This window comes from Amphiura filiformis, chromosome 11, assembly GCF_039555335.1.
Source record: "Amphiura filiformis chromosome 11, Afil_fr2py, whole genome shotgun sequence".
Lineage (NCBI taxonomy): Eukaryota > Metazoa > Echinodermata > Ophiuroidea > Amphilepidida > Amphiuridae > Amphiura > Amphiura filiformis.
In genome coordinates, this window is record NC_092638.1 from 8,008,752 (window position 1) to 8,029,946 (window position 21,195).

At 38.2% G+C, this 21,195-nt stretch overlaps 3 protein-coding genes across 3 annotated transcripts in view; 2 read left to right on the forward strand and 1 right to left on the reverse strand.

Annotated features, from left to right (window-relative positions):
- The window catches only part of LOC140164114 (uncharacterized), a 38,555-nt gene extending 35,987 nt beyond the window's left edge, over positions 1-2,568 (forward strand). The window contains exon 8 of the mRNA XM_072187359.1: positions 491-2,568. Within this exon, the coding sequence (XP_072043460.1) occupies positions 491-1,505 (1,015 nt within the window). The 3' untranslated portion in view covers positions 1,506-2,568. The remainder of the gene's footprint in view (positions 1-490) is intronic.
- Positions 1-21,195, reverse strand: part of LOC140163447 (E3 ubiquitin-protein ligase CHFR-like) — a 129,076-nt gene that overhangs the window by 68,156 nt on the left and 39,725 nt on the right. The gene's annotated exons all lie outside the window — the stretch shown is intronic.
- On the forward strand, positions 8,953-10,573 carry LOC140163914 (mitogen-activated protein kinase kinase kinase 9-like). Its single transcript, XM_072187219.1, has 2 exons — positions 8,953-9,734; positions 10,532-10,573. Exons 1-2 carry the CDS (start codon positions 8,954-8,956, stop codon positions 10,558-10,560), a joined length of 810 nt encoding a protein of 269 aa, XP_072043320.1. The 5' UTR covers position 8,953; the 3' UTR covers positions 10,561-10,573.

Genomic DNA, 21,195 nt, shown 5'->3' on the forward strand with positions numbered 1-21,195 from the left:
AATATGTTTAGCTTTGTGTTTAGCATCAAAACGCCTAATTATCTAAACATGTTTAGCAATTAAATATGTTTAGAAAGTGTGTACAAGATGGTGTTTAGCTTTGTGTTTAGCATCAAAACACCTCATTTACAGTGTAATAGAAGTAATTATTGTGACATCTTATATGCCCGCCATCTTGTAGGTACAGGCCTTCAGCATTAAATCCTTCACATGTAAATGCAAAACACCATGTTGACACACAACTACAGGTGCATGATGTGCTCTGCTCTGCACGTAGTGTCCAACGCATGTACATGCAAATCGATTTGTAACCACAAGATGACAAATATAAATGAAAACACACACAAAAAAAGTTGGGTATATAAATCTTTGAAGAAAAGTAATTCTTACAAATGCCCTTATATTCATTCATTTTCAGAGCATCAAGATGATCAATATTACAATATGATTTGGTTTCGTTTTTTCACCTTTCTTTTATTTTATTTTTTAGATGTGAGATAAATGAGAAAGTGCAATATGACATCAAATGCTCTGGTCTTGAGGCAGCCACAAAAGCTGTTCTGGCAGCACACAATGGAAACCAAGATGGGAATGTTAACCTGGTCAACTGTACCCTGCCTGGAGTTAACATTGAAGAGGACTTTGACAAGAAATTACTGGATCAAAACCTTGTTACAAAGTATGGGTTGACACTACGAAAGGACTTCTCATCAATCACAGGTGATATTCATCATGACAGAGTCAGAACAATCATGCTGAAACATAGGCCTAGTGGTAAACTACCACTGCATTTTTGTACACATGCATATACCAGAGGAAACAAAGAAAACAAAGAAGTAACTAAATCTGCCAAATTATGTGACATTGCACGAGATGAAATACAACACCAACTTGAGAGTCCACTGAATCCATCAAACTTCAATGAAGGCTATAAGTTTGGACATGAGCAAGAATTCCTTGAATTCAAGAAGTTTGATGACTCCAAAAATTTGGTGAAAACTATTTTGGATGAAATGCGACATTATGTGTCTGCTTTTGCTAATACATTTGGTGGTCATTTGTACATTGGTATTAATGATCATGGTGAAGTTTGTGGCCAAGATTGTGAGTTGATTGGTGATAGATTCAACTTCTTCAACAGAGTTGAAGGAAAAATCAAAGAAATGATTTGGATTCAACATGGTAGGAGGCTCACAAAGGGCGATGTACACAGAGGAACACACTGGGATTTACAATTTATCCCAGTAAAGTTAAAAAAGAAAGAAACTGGTATCACAATTCCTAATGAACAACAAAAACCTGGACCATTGATGACAGAAGCTGCTTCGACAGGTATTCTCCAAAGGCAAGGTTCAGGTACATCTGCACTGTTGAGTGATGAAGCAGTACCAGGAACATCTGCAACAAGTCAATCAACTCTGCAAAATGTCTGCAGTGGTGCAGGACATATTGAAGACAGTCAGAAAAGACCCACGATTCAGCAGCAGCTAATGCCGAGCCATTAGATCAAGAACCTTCAGAACCAGTACAGACAAAGAAAAAAGGCAAACAGCAGAAACAACAGAGGTCAAAAGAATCTTTAGCAAAGCAATCAACAAAACCAGCAATTCCAACTGAGAAAGCAGTGATTTTAATCACAATAAAAAGGCTTGTAGGTGGGATTGTCTTTACCAATGAACCTGAATGCCCCACTTATTCCACCACGAGTGGAAAAGTAAGAATGATGCATGAGGATGAATGGGATGATACATGGCTGCCAATATTATTTCCTGGTGGGTCAGATACTTAGGATGCTACCTCTTATAAGGTGGTTGTATACTATGATCAGCTTGTAATAGGATTCATAACATTGTATATTGATATATAATAGCATACACACAACTTTGATGCCGTAACTATGCGAACTGTACTTTGCATATTGCGTGACTGACAGGCGGTTTTGTGAATTTACGCAGACGTCAGACGTAAGTTGGAATAACAAGAAACAAAACAATGCTCACATATTACGATGTTGATCATAGTATGGTATGTATCAGGAAACAGTTATCACAAGGGCAATAGAACTATAGAGTGTCTTGTCTCAAGTTGAGAGCTAACACCATGTCGGATATTGCAGTGGCATATTCAAATCAGCTAGTGCGTTTACGTGGTTGCAGCGTCACCAGCAAATGGACAAATCACCCTTCTACATGTGTGTATATGTCCTGCGGGATTAGGTTAGCACACACAATTAGAATTTGGCACTGCAAAATCCAACATGGCATTATTTACAGACGAGACACATTATAGCTCAGTTCACAGATCGCAACACCCCATAACTATGAGTAAAGTGAGCCTTTGGGGGGGGGGCTCTATTGGGCTATCTCAGAGTGTATCAGGGCACCAAGTTAAAGTTTGTTCGGCTTATGTAAGGTGGAAAAAATAAGACCCATAACACCGTGTATTGATATAGAATGGCATGCAAGCAGTATCGTATCCACTACTCAAAATATTGGACCTGCCTGTTGTCTATCACACGGTAGAGGATAGTCAAAATAAAAATTCCTATTGTTTATTCTCTAATGAATGGGGGGGTGCTGACACTCTACCCCTGCATTGGCAGTAGAATTCAAGTCAGTTTCTTTTCAAAAAATTATGGTAATTACCAAAAATATGAATACACAAGGATTCCAGCATGTTATCATGCATTGAAGATTGTGATTGATTGAAACTTCACAAGCAAAATACTCTTAACAATGAACAGCATGACAATTACAATGTGTCATTGAAGTTTGAACATTCTATTAACCCTAACCGCCTAAGGGCTTTTTGGCGACGGGAAGGGAAAGAAGGAAAGAATAAAGAGAGAAAAGAAGGAAAGAAGTTGTTTCCTCTGGGTGGGATTCGAACCCGAGACCCCTCGCATGCCAAGCACTCGTTCGGCGACACTTTGCCACAGGTCTTGGGCTTTGCTGGCCGCGAAACCGTGCCTATATATCACTTAGGGCGATTGCGTCATCACACCACGTGGGATGCATGCACGAACAGCGCATATATCAAGTAGTATTTTGTAGTATTTAGGAGGGTTAGGGTTAAGGAAGCCTATACTGAGTTTCGATAGTGGTAACCTAACCCTAACCGCCTAAGGGCTTTTGGCGACGGGAAGGGAAAGAAGGAAAGAATAAAGAGAGAAAAGAAGGAAAGAAGTTGTTTCCTCTGGGTGGGATTCGAACCCGAGACCCTTGCATGCCAAGCACTCGGTCGGCGACACTTTGCCACGGGTCTTGGGCTTTGCTGGCCAGCGAAACCGTGCCTATATATCACTTAGGGCGATTGCGTCATCACACCACGTGGGATGCATGCACGAACAGCGCATATATCAAGTAGTATTTTGTAGTATTTAGGAGGGTTAGGGTTAATGCACACAATTTACCTGGTGATAGGTTTGGTGCAAAAGCTTTAATTTGGCCATCAAATAATAAGATTTGAAATGCAATATCAACTTTTCATCTAATTTGCTTGAAACATACTGTCAAAAACATTGACATTCCCCCAGGGTTTCAAAAACATTATACTTGATGGGGACTTCTTAAAAAATAAAAACAAGTGTTAAGGAATCGGATAGCAACGTTTACACAGTATTTTTTGTGGGAACTGAGACCACATCAGACATATCGAATTGCATTCTGAATACGAGGAATGTCCTTCCGCTATCAAATAATTTTATTTTTTTAAATTTGCGATATAATACAAATTTTATGGCAAATTATTTAAATTTTGTATTTTTGATATTTAACAGTCCTTGAAGTAAACGTTATAAATCTAATGATATGCACTGAAAGTGTATGTAGCTGGGATGAAAAGCCGACGATCATTTGAAAAGTTTGTCCTTTCATAAAAACATTTTTTTCTCAAAATGGCTTCATTTTTTTGGGTGTTTTTGGGAAAAATCAATATCTTCAATATGAAAGGTCAAAATTTCCATATGATGGACGGCTTTTCATCCCAGCTACATACACTTTAGTACATATCATTAGATTTATATAATTTACTTCGAGGACTGTTAAATTTCAAAAATATCAATTTTTAAAAATTTTCATCATAAAATGTGTATTATATTATATCATGAATTTCAAATAATCTAAATTATTTGATAATCAGAAGGACTTTCCTCATATTCAAAATGCAATTTGATATGCCTGATGTCCTCTCAGGTAAAAAAAAAAAAATGTGTAAACATCGCTATCTGAGCCCTTAAAAGCTCCCCCTGTTTGGTCAATTTTGAGAGAAAATAGACAGTTTATGGAAACCTTTGAGGTGAGCCATAACTTGGGAATGCTTGGTCCAATGGTTTTCCAGTGTGTATTAAGGGGGAAAAAAGTTTTTCTAGTGGGACAATTTTAGCCCCAAATAGCAAAATTTTCAGTGATTTGGAGACTTATTTCAAAGGGGAGAGGAAGGGCAGCGGAACACATATTTTTGTATTTGGGGAATCCTCATGCCCATCACTGCATGGTTATGACTGTAACTTTACACTGAGTAGATGCAGTACGCAAAACTCACATAAATTTATTTAAATCTCACTGTGGCAAAAAGCTTTATACCATACTTTGTATTTGCCTTATATCTATATCTAAGAGCTTCTTAGACAAATATCTCAGGAAAATAAATATATTTCTATATATATCTGATGCGTGCAATAAATTGAATGTGCAATTGTAATCATCATTAACTCTGATGTGTAGTTATTTCTAAGTATGTGCCACAACACTATCCTCAGCATGTGCGTATCCAGCCCCAGGGAAAAGGGGACTTGGGTCCCTAGTTTTATGCAAAAACATGAAAAATTAATCTATTATGGGAACATTTTAGCCACTCGGACCCAGGTAGGCTCCCAGCTCCACAGGGGGTCAAAGGCCAGTACAGTTTCTGAGCATGCTCAATAAAATGTGTGTGCCTAGGGTAGGGAGGCCCCTGTGATTTTATGACAAAAACACTATCATGCCACCTTTAAATAAAAGCAAAATTTACTCACTAGTTTGACGGTTAGCTTTTCATGGACGAAAAGCATCATCAGAATATTGATTCTAGTTTGATCAGCTTGTAATCAGCAGGAATTGTTAGGTTTTGACCACTATGCTGAAAAATAGACCCAGGTTAAGAGTGATATTTTTGATGTATCTATATTGTGTGTGTCAAATAAAGTATAGACAAAGTATAGGACTTAAATAATAAATTGTGATACTTCTGGCGAGTTGTCACAAGACAGTTCTCAAAATAAAATAGATTGACATTGATCCGCGATGTTATAAGGCCCGCCGATTACGAGCTGATCAAACTATAGTGCTCACATCTTCCAGTTGGAGGAATCCTTATCACAGAGGGTGTAGAATTTTTGAGGATCATATATGTGACTTAGATAGTGGGCCTGTCATCCCCATTCATTTCATTTAAGTCAAATATCTGAACTGATCGGCGACAATTCTACATCCTCTGTGGTCGGGATTTGTCCAACCAGGAAGAAGTGATCATCAATCAATATTCTATAGTGCTCACATCTTCCAGTTGGAGGAATCCTTATCACAGAGGGTGTAGAATTTTTGAGGATCATATATGTGACTTAGATAGTGGGCCTGTCATCCCCATTCATTTCATTTAAGTCAAATATCTGAACTGATCGGCGACAATTCTACATCCTCTGTGGTCGGGATTTGTCCAACCAGGAAGAAGTGATCATCAATCAATATTCATGCTTTTCATCCATGAAAAGCAAAAGTAAATTTCGGTTTTGATTAGAATAATATAGACCCTATCGAATACCATTTTCCACCCTAATGTGGTAGTGACATCAATGCGCCGAGGCAGCTGTTTCACGCGCACATCTATGTGGCGTCATTAAGCGTGTGCATGTGTACGCTAGTGCTTTGAGTGAACACTAGCAATTTGAAGCTGCCCCATGATATGCGCAATGGGTGAAAAATGGTATACGTCACTCATCCTCATTTAAATAAAATTCTGCCCTCTGTAATGTACCACAGCGAAATTTGCATAATAATACAAAAGAACAGGTGATGTATGAATGGTTGTGGAATCCATCAAACTAGAGACTTGTCCCTCTGTCACTTAGAACTTAAAACCAACATGTCTGCCATTTCAATTGTTACCGTTTGATAGGGTCTATTTTGGGCACATTTTAACCACTCAGCCCCAGGTGAGATATCAAAGACTTTAGATGAGAGTTTGGACTTCGCCATATTTTAAGAAAATTTTAACTTTTTAACACAAGCAAACAGAATTTTATTTTTTTACACAGTGGAATATGTGCAACGATGGGTGTTACTGGTTGGCATTTTTTCCATGATCGACAGAGGTGTAAGTGAGGTAGCGATCCACTCCCTGCACGAAAAACGTGTGAGCCTAAGGCAAGCACCTCACCAAATTTCAAGACTTCTGGGGTGCACGGGAGGTTGTCCGGGGAATAGGCTGAAGGGTATCACCCGCTCAAAAAGAGGTTTTTTTAACTCAATTATCATCATCCAAGTCCGAAAATGTAAAGAAAAAATATTTAATTTTTTTTGCCACATTTCCGGAATTGCAGGAATTTCCGGAAGACTTACACCTCTGGATCGAGTCATGTGATTGGGAAGTTGATCCTAAGTCACATAGCCAAGGGTGAAAATAAGAGCTTTTCTCTAAGTGAGTCCTGGATCACCTAAATTTAGTCACAACTGGGAGTCACTTTTACAACATAGGACTTTTTTATTTAGTAAGTCAGAATTTAAGCCAAACATGGTGGTCTAATATACAATGGTACTATTCATTAGCGTTCAACAATAATAGCTCAAATTATGTCCTCAAATTGATGAGAGACCCAATTTTAGTTCACCATATCCTTTTCCAGGGCATCGTAATATGTATAGAATACTGTGACAGGCTATGGTTCAGAACAAGAAGTGTAGCCTTGTATCATGGGCTACACAGGCCTGAAACAAGGCCTATAGCCTGTTTATTTTCACCCTTGCATATGGGTTGTTTTACAATCAGGGTACACAGATTGTCTCACTGGGGGTGAAAAATGAAGTGTCTAGTTTTTCCTCAATTTATTCGTTTTTGTGTTGTAGATGGGTCAAATAGGAAATCTGTAAAATTTTTAGGCGTCAAGTGTTCAGAGTTTCAAGTTATGACAGAAACATGTTTTTGATACACATGTTTCTGTATACCCATTTTTCGGAGAGGACACTTTTTGGCGGAAACCTGACGTCCAACTTTCAAACATGTGATACATGGAAACAAAGTGTAAGTGGACTAAGTGTTTATTATGAGTTTGTAGGATATATATAAGTGTTTTTCAAGAAAATATAATTTTAGTCTTGGGTCAATTTTAACTATGGATTACGAGCTTGTATTCGGAGAGGACATTTTTTGACGGAATTTTCAACATAAATTTGAAGAAATGGTATAATTAATGAAACAGTCGCAATCTTACGTGGTTCTCAATTTTGAACAATCGTGTTTCAAACATTACTTCTGAACTGCCAAAATATGTTTTTATGGTATTGCTGGCAGTGATATATCATTTGCAAAGTTCACAAAGGTCAAATGAGACGGCTATTTTGTCCCAAAATCATACAGAAATGTATATTTTCATCATTTGCTAAGCATTTCAAACAGTTTCTTTGTGGCTGTAGGTGGAACTAATAGGGGCCAATAATTAGGCATGGCAACTTTTAATCACAAGTTAATCTAATATTTGAAACAGGGCACAATATGGTGCTCAGCCCAAATGTACCCTGATTATAAAACAACCCATATTGTCAAATTATCATCTTGATGAAGGCGGGTGGTAGGGGTGGCATCCCAAGTCTATTGATGTCTGGCTTGGTTACTGCATAATATGGTGTCCTTAACACCCCTGACTCTGCCATGTCTTTATGTCACTCATGGATGGTAAAAAAAGTGCACCAGTGGATTATTTTGCCTTCAATCTTACATTAAGTGTGTGCATATTTGAGATGAACAAGTACATGTTTATGATACACATCTATGTACTGGGGGCGCATTTGGGGAAATGTGAATTCAGGGGAGGGCAAAACTCAAACAGTTTTGCGCAAAGTTGTCGCATGAAGTGGTAATTTTGGGTTTTTACAGGAGGTAAACTGCCAGGGGCAAGAGTTCTGATGGGGGCATTTTCATGCATATATGTGTCCTGATCTGATTCATTCAGGCCAAAGTTGGAAATGTTGAAAATTGAGTTACCACTATTACTAACTTCCAAAAAAATAGCAATCAGGAGTAGTTTCTTGCATTTTGATTTGGTACACACCTACACAAAAACTTTCTTGTCACCCTTTGTTTCACTTTTCAACTGTGAATGTTATTTTTCTTCTCTGTGGAAAATATATCTCACAATCATCGCTTACAGGAAGAAGCTGAAGTTCAAAGTTGATCAAACACCCCGACTACAGTCAACGGATCATATTCAAACAGTGAAAGATTAGATTTTGTGATTGGACTTGTTTGCTGACTTCTATGATACATTGTTGTGTGACAGGCAAGTTTTACAGCAAGTTAGGTTTCAATGTAAGTAAATCAACCTCTCTTATCCGGACATCTCTTTTACAGATCTCTCTGTTATCCATCCCAGTGATCTTCATAAGAGAACATGTTTTAAATACTTTGATGTCTTGATCTAATACACTCTGAGCCATTTAGAGGGACATGTATATGTTGCATACACCACTAATAAAATACAATCTTTCAGTGTTATCACTCCACAGCGAGTAATATTTTGTGGTGCCAATACTTCAGACACTCAATAAGATTTTTCACTTTTCTAGTCCATGTTTGATCCCATCATGTATTTCTATATATTTCAATAAGTTTACTTGATTGTACATACATGTAAATACATGTTAAAGCCATCACTTCATCAAACATGTATTTCATTGGCTTATTCTTTCATTCTGTAGCAAATATGGCTTCTCCAGACGTAATCGACGTCAGCAACATCACTTTTGCAGAAAAGTTAGGCGAGGGTGGTTTTGCAGTAGTCCACCGTGCAGTGTTCACAAAGCCCTACAAAGGACACACTGAAACCGCAGCTAAGAGTGTGAACAATGACTTACTCAAGGAGGAGGTTGAAGTCATGAAGCAGCTTAATCATCCTCATATTGTGGAATTCTTAGGAGTCTATGAAAAAGGACCTACCACTATCATTCTACTTGAGTATGCTCCCAATGGTACACTGCGTCAGTACCTTGCTAAAGATCCCTCTGTCACACCTGTGCCAGAAGATCTCCTCCGAAGGTGGGCAAAGGAGTCTTCCCTGGCAATTCAATATCTTCATGAGAGAAAGTTCCTGCACAGGGACATTAAGGCCCCCAACTGCTTGCTCTTCCAAGATAATCTTCTAAAGCTGAGTGATTATGGGATGTCCAGAAAGTTCAATCGATCGCTTACCACTTCAAGCACCAAAGGGACTTATGGGCACATGGCACCAGAGATCATTAGAACCAATTATGCTGATCGATCTCTGTTTTCGGTATACTCAGACATCTATGCTTATGGGATGCTGCTTCTGGAGATCGTCACAAGGAAGCCACCATTTGATGGGATTGAACCACAAGCTATTGTTTTCAGAGTTGGTAGAAATAATCTAAAGCCTGATATTCCACTTGAATGTCCTGATGACCTAGCAGATTTGATGTTTGAGTGTTGGGATATTGACCCAAGGTCACGACCTACTATACAACAAGGTGAGCACTGCCCACTAGGCCAAGGGTTCTCAATTACATTTGCATGCTCGTCTTAGAGGGCCACACAAAGATAAGTGTTTGAGGGCCAAATACACCTTGTTTTACTATATTTACTGTACATTTCAGAGCTTCTCACAGGCAAACCACCCCCGGGGGGTCACTCCCATTGTGGCCTGTACACCATCCGCGATAATAAAAACGTGTAAAAAGGGTAGTTTTTTCGTGGGTAGGCACGATCGTCCGTATCGTGTTTAGGTGTCAAAACATGAAAAATCGGAAAAAGGTAGCAAAATTGCAATGGCTAATACGCGGAAATGAAATTTAGGGTATGAAATTTATGCAAGGAATAAAATCCCTGTTTAGGGTTTGAAAATCCCTGTTTAGGGTATTGTTTTAGCCAAGGGTTAAATCCTTGTTTAGGGTGCTTTTCAAAAGTTGATTATCACGGATGGTGTACAGGCCACAATGGGAGTGACACCCCGGGAAACCACCATATCAGGCATGAAGTCCACCTATTGAGAACCACTCCTGGGGGAACCACTGCACTAAGCAAATTCAGTTTGTCTCTGACATCACTAAAGAAAATATCAGATGTGTAAAGAATTGAGTAATTTGGCAAGGGTAAACTCAAATTTTATTCATCGAATGCAAATTGTGATCTTGTTGGACCCATGCATATATATATATATATATATGTCATATAATAGCAAAAATGCACATTTATAAAGCATCAAACTATTGTAACTTGTAGCGAGACAACATATTGACACATTGTAATTTCTATTTTCTTGTTTCAGTGCTGACAATAACAAACCCAACTAAATAAACCTTCATAGAGATAGTGTGGGAAGTTCAAAGTTCAGTTGATTACATCAAACCAGGAACGCAACTTGGCATGGATGGCATGCAATAACAGTCACCCAGGCAGTAGCTCATATATACTTTGATCAGCTTGTAATCAGCAGGACATGTTATCTTTATGAATATGCCGAAAAATGGATCCACATTAAGAGTGATATAGTTGACATGTCTGGTCTATATTGTGTGTGTTGCAAGACTTTGATCAATAATTTGTGACATTTCTGACGAGTTGTCACAAGACAATTCTTGGAAGAAAATATATTGATATTAATGCACGATGGTATAAGGACCGTCGATTAAGAGCTGATCAAACTGTTGGTTTCATGTTTCAGAAACATCCAGCAAAATGAGGACAATGTCATGAGTCAGTTTTAGATTTTTGAATTGTGATAAAGAACTTTTAATCAACTTTCCCTTGATGTAAATGTAAAGATAACAGCGATTCAAAATATTATTCATGCTTGGAAAAGTGAAGGACCTAACAATGGTCCCGGGCAATGGTCAACAAAATTACTGTGACAAAGAGTTTACAGCATAATGTTGATGAAGTTATTTCCTGAAAAAGTTGAATAAAATTAAAATTTTGATCTTTTTCCATTCATATTTTGTTAAAGAAGCATAATCCCAAAAATTTATGTTTTGGGCCTTTTTCAAAAATGGGTTATTTTCCAAATTTTAAAGATGCAATTGAATTCCTTTCATCATTTCCTTTCCAAAATTGTATACTTGTATATACTTGTCTTTGTGACTTCTAAAGTTTATAGACAATTGTATTGTCTCATAAAAAATGATGAGCAAAACTAAAAATACTGGCTGTAGTCAGATCAAAATCCAGTTTCATGATATCTACAATTCTCATAACTTTAAAGGCCGATTTGGTGATCCTAGCAAAAGTGTGGAAAAAAAAAAAGAATTGTGTATTAATTGCCTGAAAGTAAAGGATAAGTCATTGAAATAGTCATTAGGTATTTCTGAAATGAAATATTTGGCAAGAAACAAGGAAAACATTGAAAAAGTTGAAGCCCAGTTCAAACACAAGTACATGTGGCTAATTTCCTACTTAATTAGCAAAATTAAAAATTCATGTAAAATGTTTTACTACTAGCAGGGTATGTTAGCACATACATGACACTAACATAAACAAATGTGCCAAAATCTGAATTGTGATAATTTTTACAATCCTCAGGATGTGAAAATCTCTGAATAGCCCTTTAATATTTCATTTAAGCCTACCAATTACAATGCCAGTTTGAAATAAAATCAAAGTAAACATCAATATCATTTTTGAAAGTTTGTGCACTTTGTTCTGTTTGTACAAAAGGACCTGATGGTAACTTATCATAATAATAACACCAAGATATAAATCATACTTGACCTAATATAATGACCTATAGTAAATATTTCATTTGAATGTACACAGCTGCCAACAGCTGTATGTCAGTGATCTGGTTGCGATTTTATTTTAACATTCAACGCAAATGCACCGCCTTAAAATTAGAGCATCCAATATGTACCGTCTGACAAAAAATTTCTATGTGCACGGTGCAGGTACTACAATGTATATATCGGCTGGGAAGTCCCCCAATTTTCCTCTCCACCACAAAAATCTATAGGACAGTATAGGCACAAAGTGCAGTTGGCATCTGTCAATTTCACCTAATTGGGCTCTAGTCAGACTAACTGATAACCTTGCCTTATTAGATGAGACTATTTCATTGTGTGGTGCAGAAAAAATTTCATATGCAAGGCTGCCTCATGCTAGATTATTAAATTGCATATTCTCTTGGTCGGGGCTGTTCCATCTAGTTCACTTACCCACTTCTCACGTCTGTCAAAGGGGACACCCTCGCCAAATCCCTGTTAGTTTCACTGAATAGATTCATCAGGTTTGAAGATAAATAAAATATACTATTTCTTATAAACAAAACCAAATTTTACTCATTAGTTTGACGGTTTCGCTTTTCATGGTCGAAAAGCATCATCAGAATATTGATTGTTGATCACTTCTTCCGGTTGGACGATTCCCGACCACAGAGGGTGTAGAAATGTCACACAGTAGAGGATCATATACGTGACTGAAACCATCAAACTAGTGAGTAAAATTTGGTTTTGTTTAGAAGAAATTGTATATTTTATTTATCTTCAAACCTGATGAATCTATTCAGTGACTTAAGAACAACTTATGGACAAGAAACTGTCAAGAAAGTACGAGATTTAGAGAGTTTAGGCAAGAAGATCGCCAGACATAGGAATCACCTTGTGTTTACAAGGATTTACATATCACACCTCGTAGTTTACAACTAAAATGGAAAAATCGCGAACGGAGAATGTTTTGTTTACGCGGTTGCCCCAGGATTCGGATATAGCGAAACATGTGACCGATCTTGTGACCAAAAAATCGGAAAGTGAATTCTGCAAAACAAAATGCCGGCATGCACGAAAATTGGATCGGTTACAACAACATTATGTTCAAATTCAAAGGAGAAACACACCCGATAATGTGGAATTAGGAGGCGAGCAGTTGAAGAAATGGGTGATTAATCTTTCCAAACACAAACTCACGAAACCACAAGAGAGCATTCTGGCCAAAGGACTCAATTTCGCACCGTCACCGAGTAAGCTTCCTTACGAGGATTACATCATTGCCACGGAAATAGCATGCCGAAGTTAAATAATAATAATGAAGCTACAGTACTTAGATCAGAAATGGCCGGTGCGTTACGAAGTTCTAAACCCCCCAAATCCAACATCACAAGGGAAGAAAGACAAGCAATTAATGAGCTCAAAAATGAAAAGTCAGTGCTTGTTCTTCCAGCTGACAAAGGTAAAGCTAGTGTCATTATGGATGTCCATGAATATGAGGAGAAATTATCTGAGATGCTTAATGATAAAAGAACATATGAAACCCTCCCTTCTGATCCTACACAACGCTATAAAAGAGAGTTAGTGGCTATATTGAGTAGGTTAAAGAAAGATGGTCAAATTAATAGATCTCAGTATGATCTCCTTTTTCCCACGGCGGAAAACATCCCGAGGATTTATGGAACTCCCAAGATCCACAAGCCTGGAAATAAAGTCAGACCCATAGTTGACTACACGGGTACCATCGCATATCAGACTTCCCGTGCTTTAGCAGACATCCTGTCACCTCTCACTATGAAATCTTGACAATGAAAATCACACTGAAATTTTCACCACCACTGAAAATATGCTGAAAAAATTTCAGTGTGAAAAATCACACTGAAAACGAATCCTTTTTTATGCACCATGCAAATGAGGGTAATGAATATTCAATACAGAAATTGGCAAGAGGAGAATGGTCCAGATTTGTCTAGGGTAACTTTGAACACTGAAAATGCACTGAAACATCACAGAAAAGTTTAACCTAGGGCTAATCACACTGAAAATCTACTGAAAAGAATCAACATGTTGGTAATCACACTGAAATTGTTAACAACCATGACATTGGTAATAACAGACAGGAGGCTATAAATATAAAGTATCACTCTATTAACAAGTGTTGGGGCACTAGTTGTGGGTGAGTGATAATGGGCCTACTAGTAAATCCAATTTAAGAGATCACATTCACACATTGTATGGAAGAAAGCTTTGAGCTGTGTTGATTTAATACACTGTACATGTTTTGAGGGTTCTTTCATTCCATCTACAGCCTGCACATTCCTGGAATTGAGAAACGGACCAGCTTCAAAAAGAAGGTTAATAGCTATCTATGTGCCAACCCATCAGCTTTATCGTAATGATAACAGCTATTAATGCCTTGATGTCTTGACATTTAAAAAAAATATATATAGGCCTAGGACCAGAAATTTACAAAATTATGAAACTACAAAATTATGAAACTTCTAGGACCCATGGCTAATGCTATACCACTTCAAACCTGATTTTTACTACCGATGCATATACCAACATAGAATAGACACCCATGACTAGGCCTATACCAGTTGAAAAGACAAAAATACCACCCATATACCAAACCCATATACTGACCCATCCATATACCACTATATGTTTAATTTAGAATACCATAACAAATTTTCATATCATATTTTTTATTTCTTGTTTACTGTATTTTGTATTTTTTTTTATTCTAGGTTCTATCAAGGCCAGGGTCTATCATTTATTAATTATTATTATTTTGTTTGTTATAGGGGTGGTGCAATAATTATGTGTACCCCGGGGTGCTGAATCATAGAGGTGGGGGACAAAGATTTTTTGGCAGGCCAAAGGGGGGGCAATTTTGGTAGCACATTTTGAGAATTCACCACCCGGTACACATAATTGTTGCACCACCCTTATTTTGTAATGAATACAAATCCAAAATATATTTATTGTTGTTTTGTTTTCTCAGTTCCTTCATTTATGTTTGTTTGTCTTGTAGGGGCCAATATCTACAGTACCTGGCGTGTAAGTGACCGCGTGCCACGCATTTTTGCCGTGTTATTTGCGTGTTGAAAATCCATTATTACAACACGCGTGTTGACTTTAAGTGGTCTAAATCAGCTGTCCCGAGTTTTCTTGGGTGTTTGGTATATGACTCAAAGCTACCGCGATCTGGCCGGTACAACACGCGCTCTCACGGTATAACACGCTTGATGATAATGTATCGCTGATGAAATTACCAAGTGTCAAGTGCTTTGTCAATAAACACTTGAGAATTATTGAGTTTTTGATCATGATTTACACCCACAGTATTTATTATGTTGATCATCTGAGTGACATCGCCGGGCAATTCCTTTTCAATATAAGGTTATGATATGCGGTACAGGTTGGCTAAACTGCAGTGCTAATTCATTTAGCCTATCAGAACATTAAGTTTAAATTTTGACTTATTTTTATATGTTTTAAGTGGAAGTAGAAATTCTCTAGGCTTTATGGGTAAATAGTGATAGGCCTCACATGAAGTTCAGTCTCGTAAATTTCACTATTTCATTGACGGTTGTCTTCTGCGATTTCTTAAAATATTGATAGGCCTATGTATCATTAAAATATAGGTTTACTTGGGTTTTAATGCCAAAGTTAGTTTAAAATATAATAAGAGCCAGTGTGACTGCTTTAGCGCCCCTTGCATGCTTGGCCTTTTATTCTGAATGCAGCTCCGGGAAAAAATGAACCGTCATGACGGGCCATCCCAGGGCCATCCGACCGATGATCACCGTTATCCCGGCCAGTGATCTCCCATGGAAAACAGGCCGACATCGCGACAGTTTGCAAACGCTTTGCGTGATGCAATGGAACTCGAAGTTCTCGGGTATCTGTAAAACTAAGTGAATATCATCCGAGTATGACTTAGGGGTTCATTCATAGGATTGAGGGCATGATCGCTGTTTATGCCCGAGGCGAGAGCCGAGGGCATAAACAGCGATCATGCCTCAATCCTATGAATGAACCCCCGTTCATACATACCCAACATTCTTAGCAATTCAATACAGATGAAAATAATAAGGGTTTACAAGTTTAAATAACATTTCGATACCGTTTTCCATCATAAATTGGAAGAAAATGAGTAGGCCTACTTGCAGGAAGCAGCTTGGCTCATGGCTCAGCGGCTGGGAGTCAGCGCGTGATACGCGTCATCTTTTGCTCTCCGAGCGTGAGATGGGCGCGGTGACATGCGCGTGTACGCAACACTAGCAAATCGTGGATAGTGTTAATTGGGTTCCAATGCTGCGTGGCGCAGCTGGTTTATGCCCTGAGTACTGGCCATAACGGTATTTATGATCAGCAAAAAAAGGGAGCAAATCCAATCAGAAACGTCGTTATATCGTGAGTATGTATGAATTTGTGATACATGTCTATCTTTTTCCCTGATGGTCAAATATCATCTGATTTATCATTTCATTCAATCACATGTCAACATGTTATATCATTTTTCATGATACGATCGATCCATTAATTTGATGTGTTGTTGGTTTTACTGTCTAGGCCTATTAGGCTATTTATTTATTATTGTTAATTAATCGGGCAATATTAATAACAAGTATATTATGGGATCATTGTTACGAAAAAAAAGTCACGTATGACATAGTTACAATTTAATATCTCAAACAATCTGGAATATTCAACATCTAATAAATCCGTAAAAGTGAAAAATGTAATTTCATGACTTTCAAGGTTTTTGCGTCAAGGCACGAATAAGACAACACATGCAGTCCCAGAAGTTAATTGCCAGGATCCATAATAAATAATGTTAATATTGTAATATTTTATACAATTAAATCACAATACAATATTTTACATTTACATAGATGGACTGTATACTTGGGGTTTGCGAAAAAGTAAGTTCAAATCGTACATTCTTACGGCAAAGTATTTATTTTTCAGCTCGTTACAATCTGAATCGCAGGACAAAAAGACCCAATCAATTACATATGCTAATGACCCACCATGATACTCATAATCTGATTGGTCCGAACAGAGTGTGAGACACCATCTCGGGCCATCCCCTGTCTTATGGAGAGGCCTTGAGGGGACGCTTAAGAGTATGCATAAATTAGCAACAGGTGTTTTTGTCTACTTCGGGCACAAAACACTTCATAAAATGACATTGAACCAAACCAGATAAACGGGTCTGGGATACACGCATCCCCATTTTAGATTTTCGTATCAATTGTCTGGCGTTCGTCATGATTCCTAGTATTTTAAATATTTAATAGGAATTAAAATGGAGGAAGATGCGTGTTCGCATAATCACCCCCCCATGTTGACGCCGTGTGTGTGCATATTTTAAATTACAAACCTCACATTTTCGCGGGCTTGGCGCTATTTGGTAATACTTTTAAGCGATGTGTTATCATGTGTACCAAGAGACAGAATTCCCCATAGACCTCAGGCTACTTCAGTAATGTTTCACCAACTGGCTTCCCCAAAAAAAAATCTACACCACTGAGAGGCAGTCCTTTGCAATGAAACTTAACCTCCATAACACCTATCTCGCATAAACTGAGCACGATTTACCCATAGACTGTGATTTACCGTACATTGTCTTTCATCTCATGCTTCTGATATCATAGTACTTGTTCTATTTCCTTATTTTCGTTGCAGAACTAAACGAGCAAGTCAGATTATATATCCAATGATCCATTTGCGAAGTGAACCAAAGCCCACGTCTTCCCCCAGGATTGAAAGAAACTATAGACCTGGGGTCTTCATTGATCCACCCAGCCGGGCAGCAAGGCATGCAAGACCTCACCCAAAAAAGATCATGGCACGGCTATGAAGTCCTATCCTTTACTGACCCGATTGCAGCTCCGCCAACATTTATTTTATAACGGGATCTTTAATTTTGTTGAAGAAATTGCATCGGAATCCTGAATGTCAAGCAATTACGCCATTTTTGCGTGCTTTGAACTCCGCTCAGCCAAAAACAAAACCTGTATTGAATGTTGTGATGTTAGGGACGCACCATTAGACTCTCAGGGTGGGGGTAGGATGTTTTTGAAAAAAAAACCTTCCCCACTACATGAGCAAAAAAAAAAACTTTCCCCACCAGCAAAAAAACAAAACAACTTTCCCCACCAACACTAAAAAAAAACTTTCCCCACCTAATTGTGTATAAATGCATGAAATTTAAAAAAAACTTACGCTTTCTCGGGCGAAAAAAAAATCCCCGACCCCAACTTCCTACCCCCACCCTGAGAATCTAATGGTGTGTCCCTTATTTGTCTGTATTTTGTCCAAATTTGATTTATAATCCCGAACAAAATTCAATATTCAATGGCCAACCACAACAACCGTACCACGTGGTATGGAGTTTACCGTTCATCTATGAGCACCTGTCTATGAGTTTACTCTGGAATGTGATGTGGTGCATGCGCGCATCGCATACACGTGGTATGATACTAGTTCATGACTGATGTAAACAATAATAATACCACCAAAGACGTCAAATACATGTACTATTAGAAAGTCCACTCCCAGCTGTGGAAAAGAGAAAAAAAAGTCCACTGCTGATCTATTCTAGACAAGTTGTAAAATATTAAAATGTGCATGTATATTTGACGAACTTGGGTGATTTTGTTGATTTTCATAACAATATTTTCAATTAAAAAAAAATCAATGAAACACGATTTATATTTTGACGGTTCATAAAATGAAAGAGCTTTATAATTTTAATCAAGCAAACAGATCTGCAGGAAACCCTCCAAGTCATTTAATTTTGTTCACTAATACTTACTTCCATGCCCGGCTTCCATGCAGCATGCAGTGAGGGAGGGGGGGAGGGACGGGGGGAGGGTGGGGGTGAGTGAGAGAGACAGACAGATAGAGAAAGAGAAGAGGCCTGGGCATACTTCACCGTTGATGTGGTTGGGGGCTTGGGGACCAGACTAAAGCGGCTCCTAAACACATGTGGGTGTAGTCAGAATCTTAATGTTTATGAATGTTTGATAGGAGTAAAATACCAAGTGGGGATGTACCAAAAATGGTATAAGAAATGACAAACAAGCAACAACACAATTGATGATGTATATTGCTTATGGTGATTTTCGGGAGGGGGCACTGACAAGTGAATTTCAGCAGGGGTATTCAACATTTCCACAGTGGAACTTTTCTTCGTAGTTTTGGATTTTTACTACAGAAGGGTCAAGAGTTCTGATAGGGGAAATTTTCCCCATGCGCATGCCCATGTTCCTCAAACTTGGTGTGTGTGGTTAGAGGGTCAAGGTCCCGAGGTCATCCAGGGGTCATCTGAGGTCAAATTAGTAAAAACTGCCTGATGGGCATGACACTCGTGGGTACAGTCAACATTTAGAGCCAAATTTTGGAAGGTCATTTTGGGGTCACCGTGGGTCAACAGGTCAAATTTGTAAAAACTGTCATATGGGCATGTAACTTGGTGATGGGTACAGTCACCAATACTCACCATCCATCACGACAGCCGAGAACCGCCAAATAATAGGTAACCGCCTAGTATTTCATTCATTATTTCATGTAATTTTATAATGGGGTCTTTTAGTGTATTGTGAAGCCAATAAAAACAATAAAAAAAAAAAAAAAGCCACATATATTTCTATATTTTTAATGCAATTTTATGCTAAGGGTCACTATCTGGCGCGCATTCAAAATGTATCACACTGGTGCTCCTTCAAAAGAACAGAAATTCCCGGCAAGCGCCCAATTTTTATGATGGATGATTGCATCATTATGTAAGGATGACAGCTTTACTATCACTTAGTCCCATTCAGTGATCCCAGCGAAAGTGTAAACAAATTAAAATTGTTTATAAATTGCTTAAAAGTGAAGGATAAGTTCAAATTGTCATTTGGTATTTTTGAAATGAAACTTAGCAAAAAAACCCAAAGAAAACAGCAGTATTGACGAAGTTGAAGCCGAAGTCAAAGGGCCTGTGCAATAATTATGAGCACGGGGGGGTAAATTTGTCAAATTATTTCCCCCCTCTCTCGGCCTGCCAAAATGCCCCCCCCCCCTGCCTGTCAAAAATTCTTTTGCATATTTGAACGTTTATGTAGTGTTTTCCTAGGCCTTTCTAGAGCGTGTTATTTGAAAGGTGGTCCCTAAATGTGCATAAAAATTACTTGCCCCCCCTCGGCCTGCCAAAAAATTAATTTAAAAAAGCAAAAAGAATTATAGTGTTTTGATCATTAAGACTGATTTAACATGTAGATTATCAATTTTTTAATAAAATCAGTAATATTGGAAAATGCCACATATTTCTATATTTTTTAATGTAATTTTATGCCAAGGGTCGATCACTAGGGTCATTTGGTGTATTGTGAATGGTGAAACCAATTGCCCACAACCACCTGACGCGCATTCAAAGTGTATCACACTGGTGCTCCTTCAAAAGAACGGAAATTCCCAGCAAACGCTCAATTTTTATGATGGATGATTGCGTCGTTATGTAAGGATGACAGCTTTACCATTGTTTACTATCACTTAGTCCCATTCAGTGATCCCAGCGAAAGTGTATAAACAAATTTGTTTATTGCTTAAAAGTGAAGGATAAGTCCTTTAAATAATTGTCATTTGGTATTTTTGAAATGAAACTTGGCAAAAAGACAAAGAAAACAGCAGTATTGACGAAGTTGAAGCCCAAAGTCATAAGGGCCTGTGCAATAATTATGAGCACGGAGGGGGGGGGGGGGTAAAATTTTGAAATTACCCCCCCCCCCTCGGCCTGCCAAAAATGGCCTCCCCTCTGCCCTTAGCCCCAGTGGTATAAAAATGTCAACTTTTTTTTGAGAAAAGTGGGGGATGAGGCTGTGGATCACGAAGTGCCCTTGTAATAGTGTCAAAACTGATCCAAGACTAAATTTTTTTAAAGCACGAAAAACGTTTATCAGCGGTATCAGGAATTACGGGGTGGGCAGAGAGAGAGGGGGTGGGATATATTGGTATACCAATATACAAGTATACCGGCCCCCCCTCACTTGTTAGATTCTTGAGCGCTCTGGAACAAAAATCGGGGTCAACAATTCACAACTTCTGTCACCAAATTACAAGTTGAGCCCCGAAAACCTTGCTACGCCACTGTGTAGACAAATTAACTTGACATTACATATTATTAGCCAGCAATATTGTTGGGAAACTGTGACAACGTGACTGCCTCACCCCGTCATTA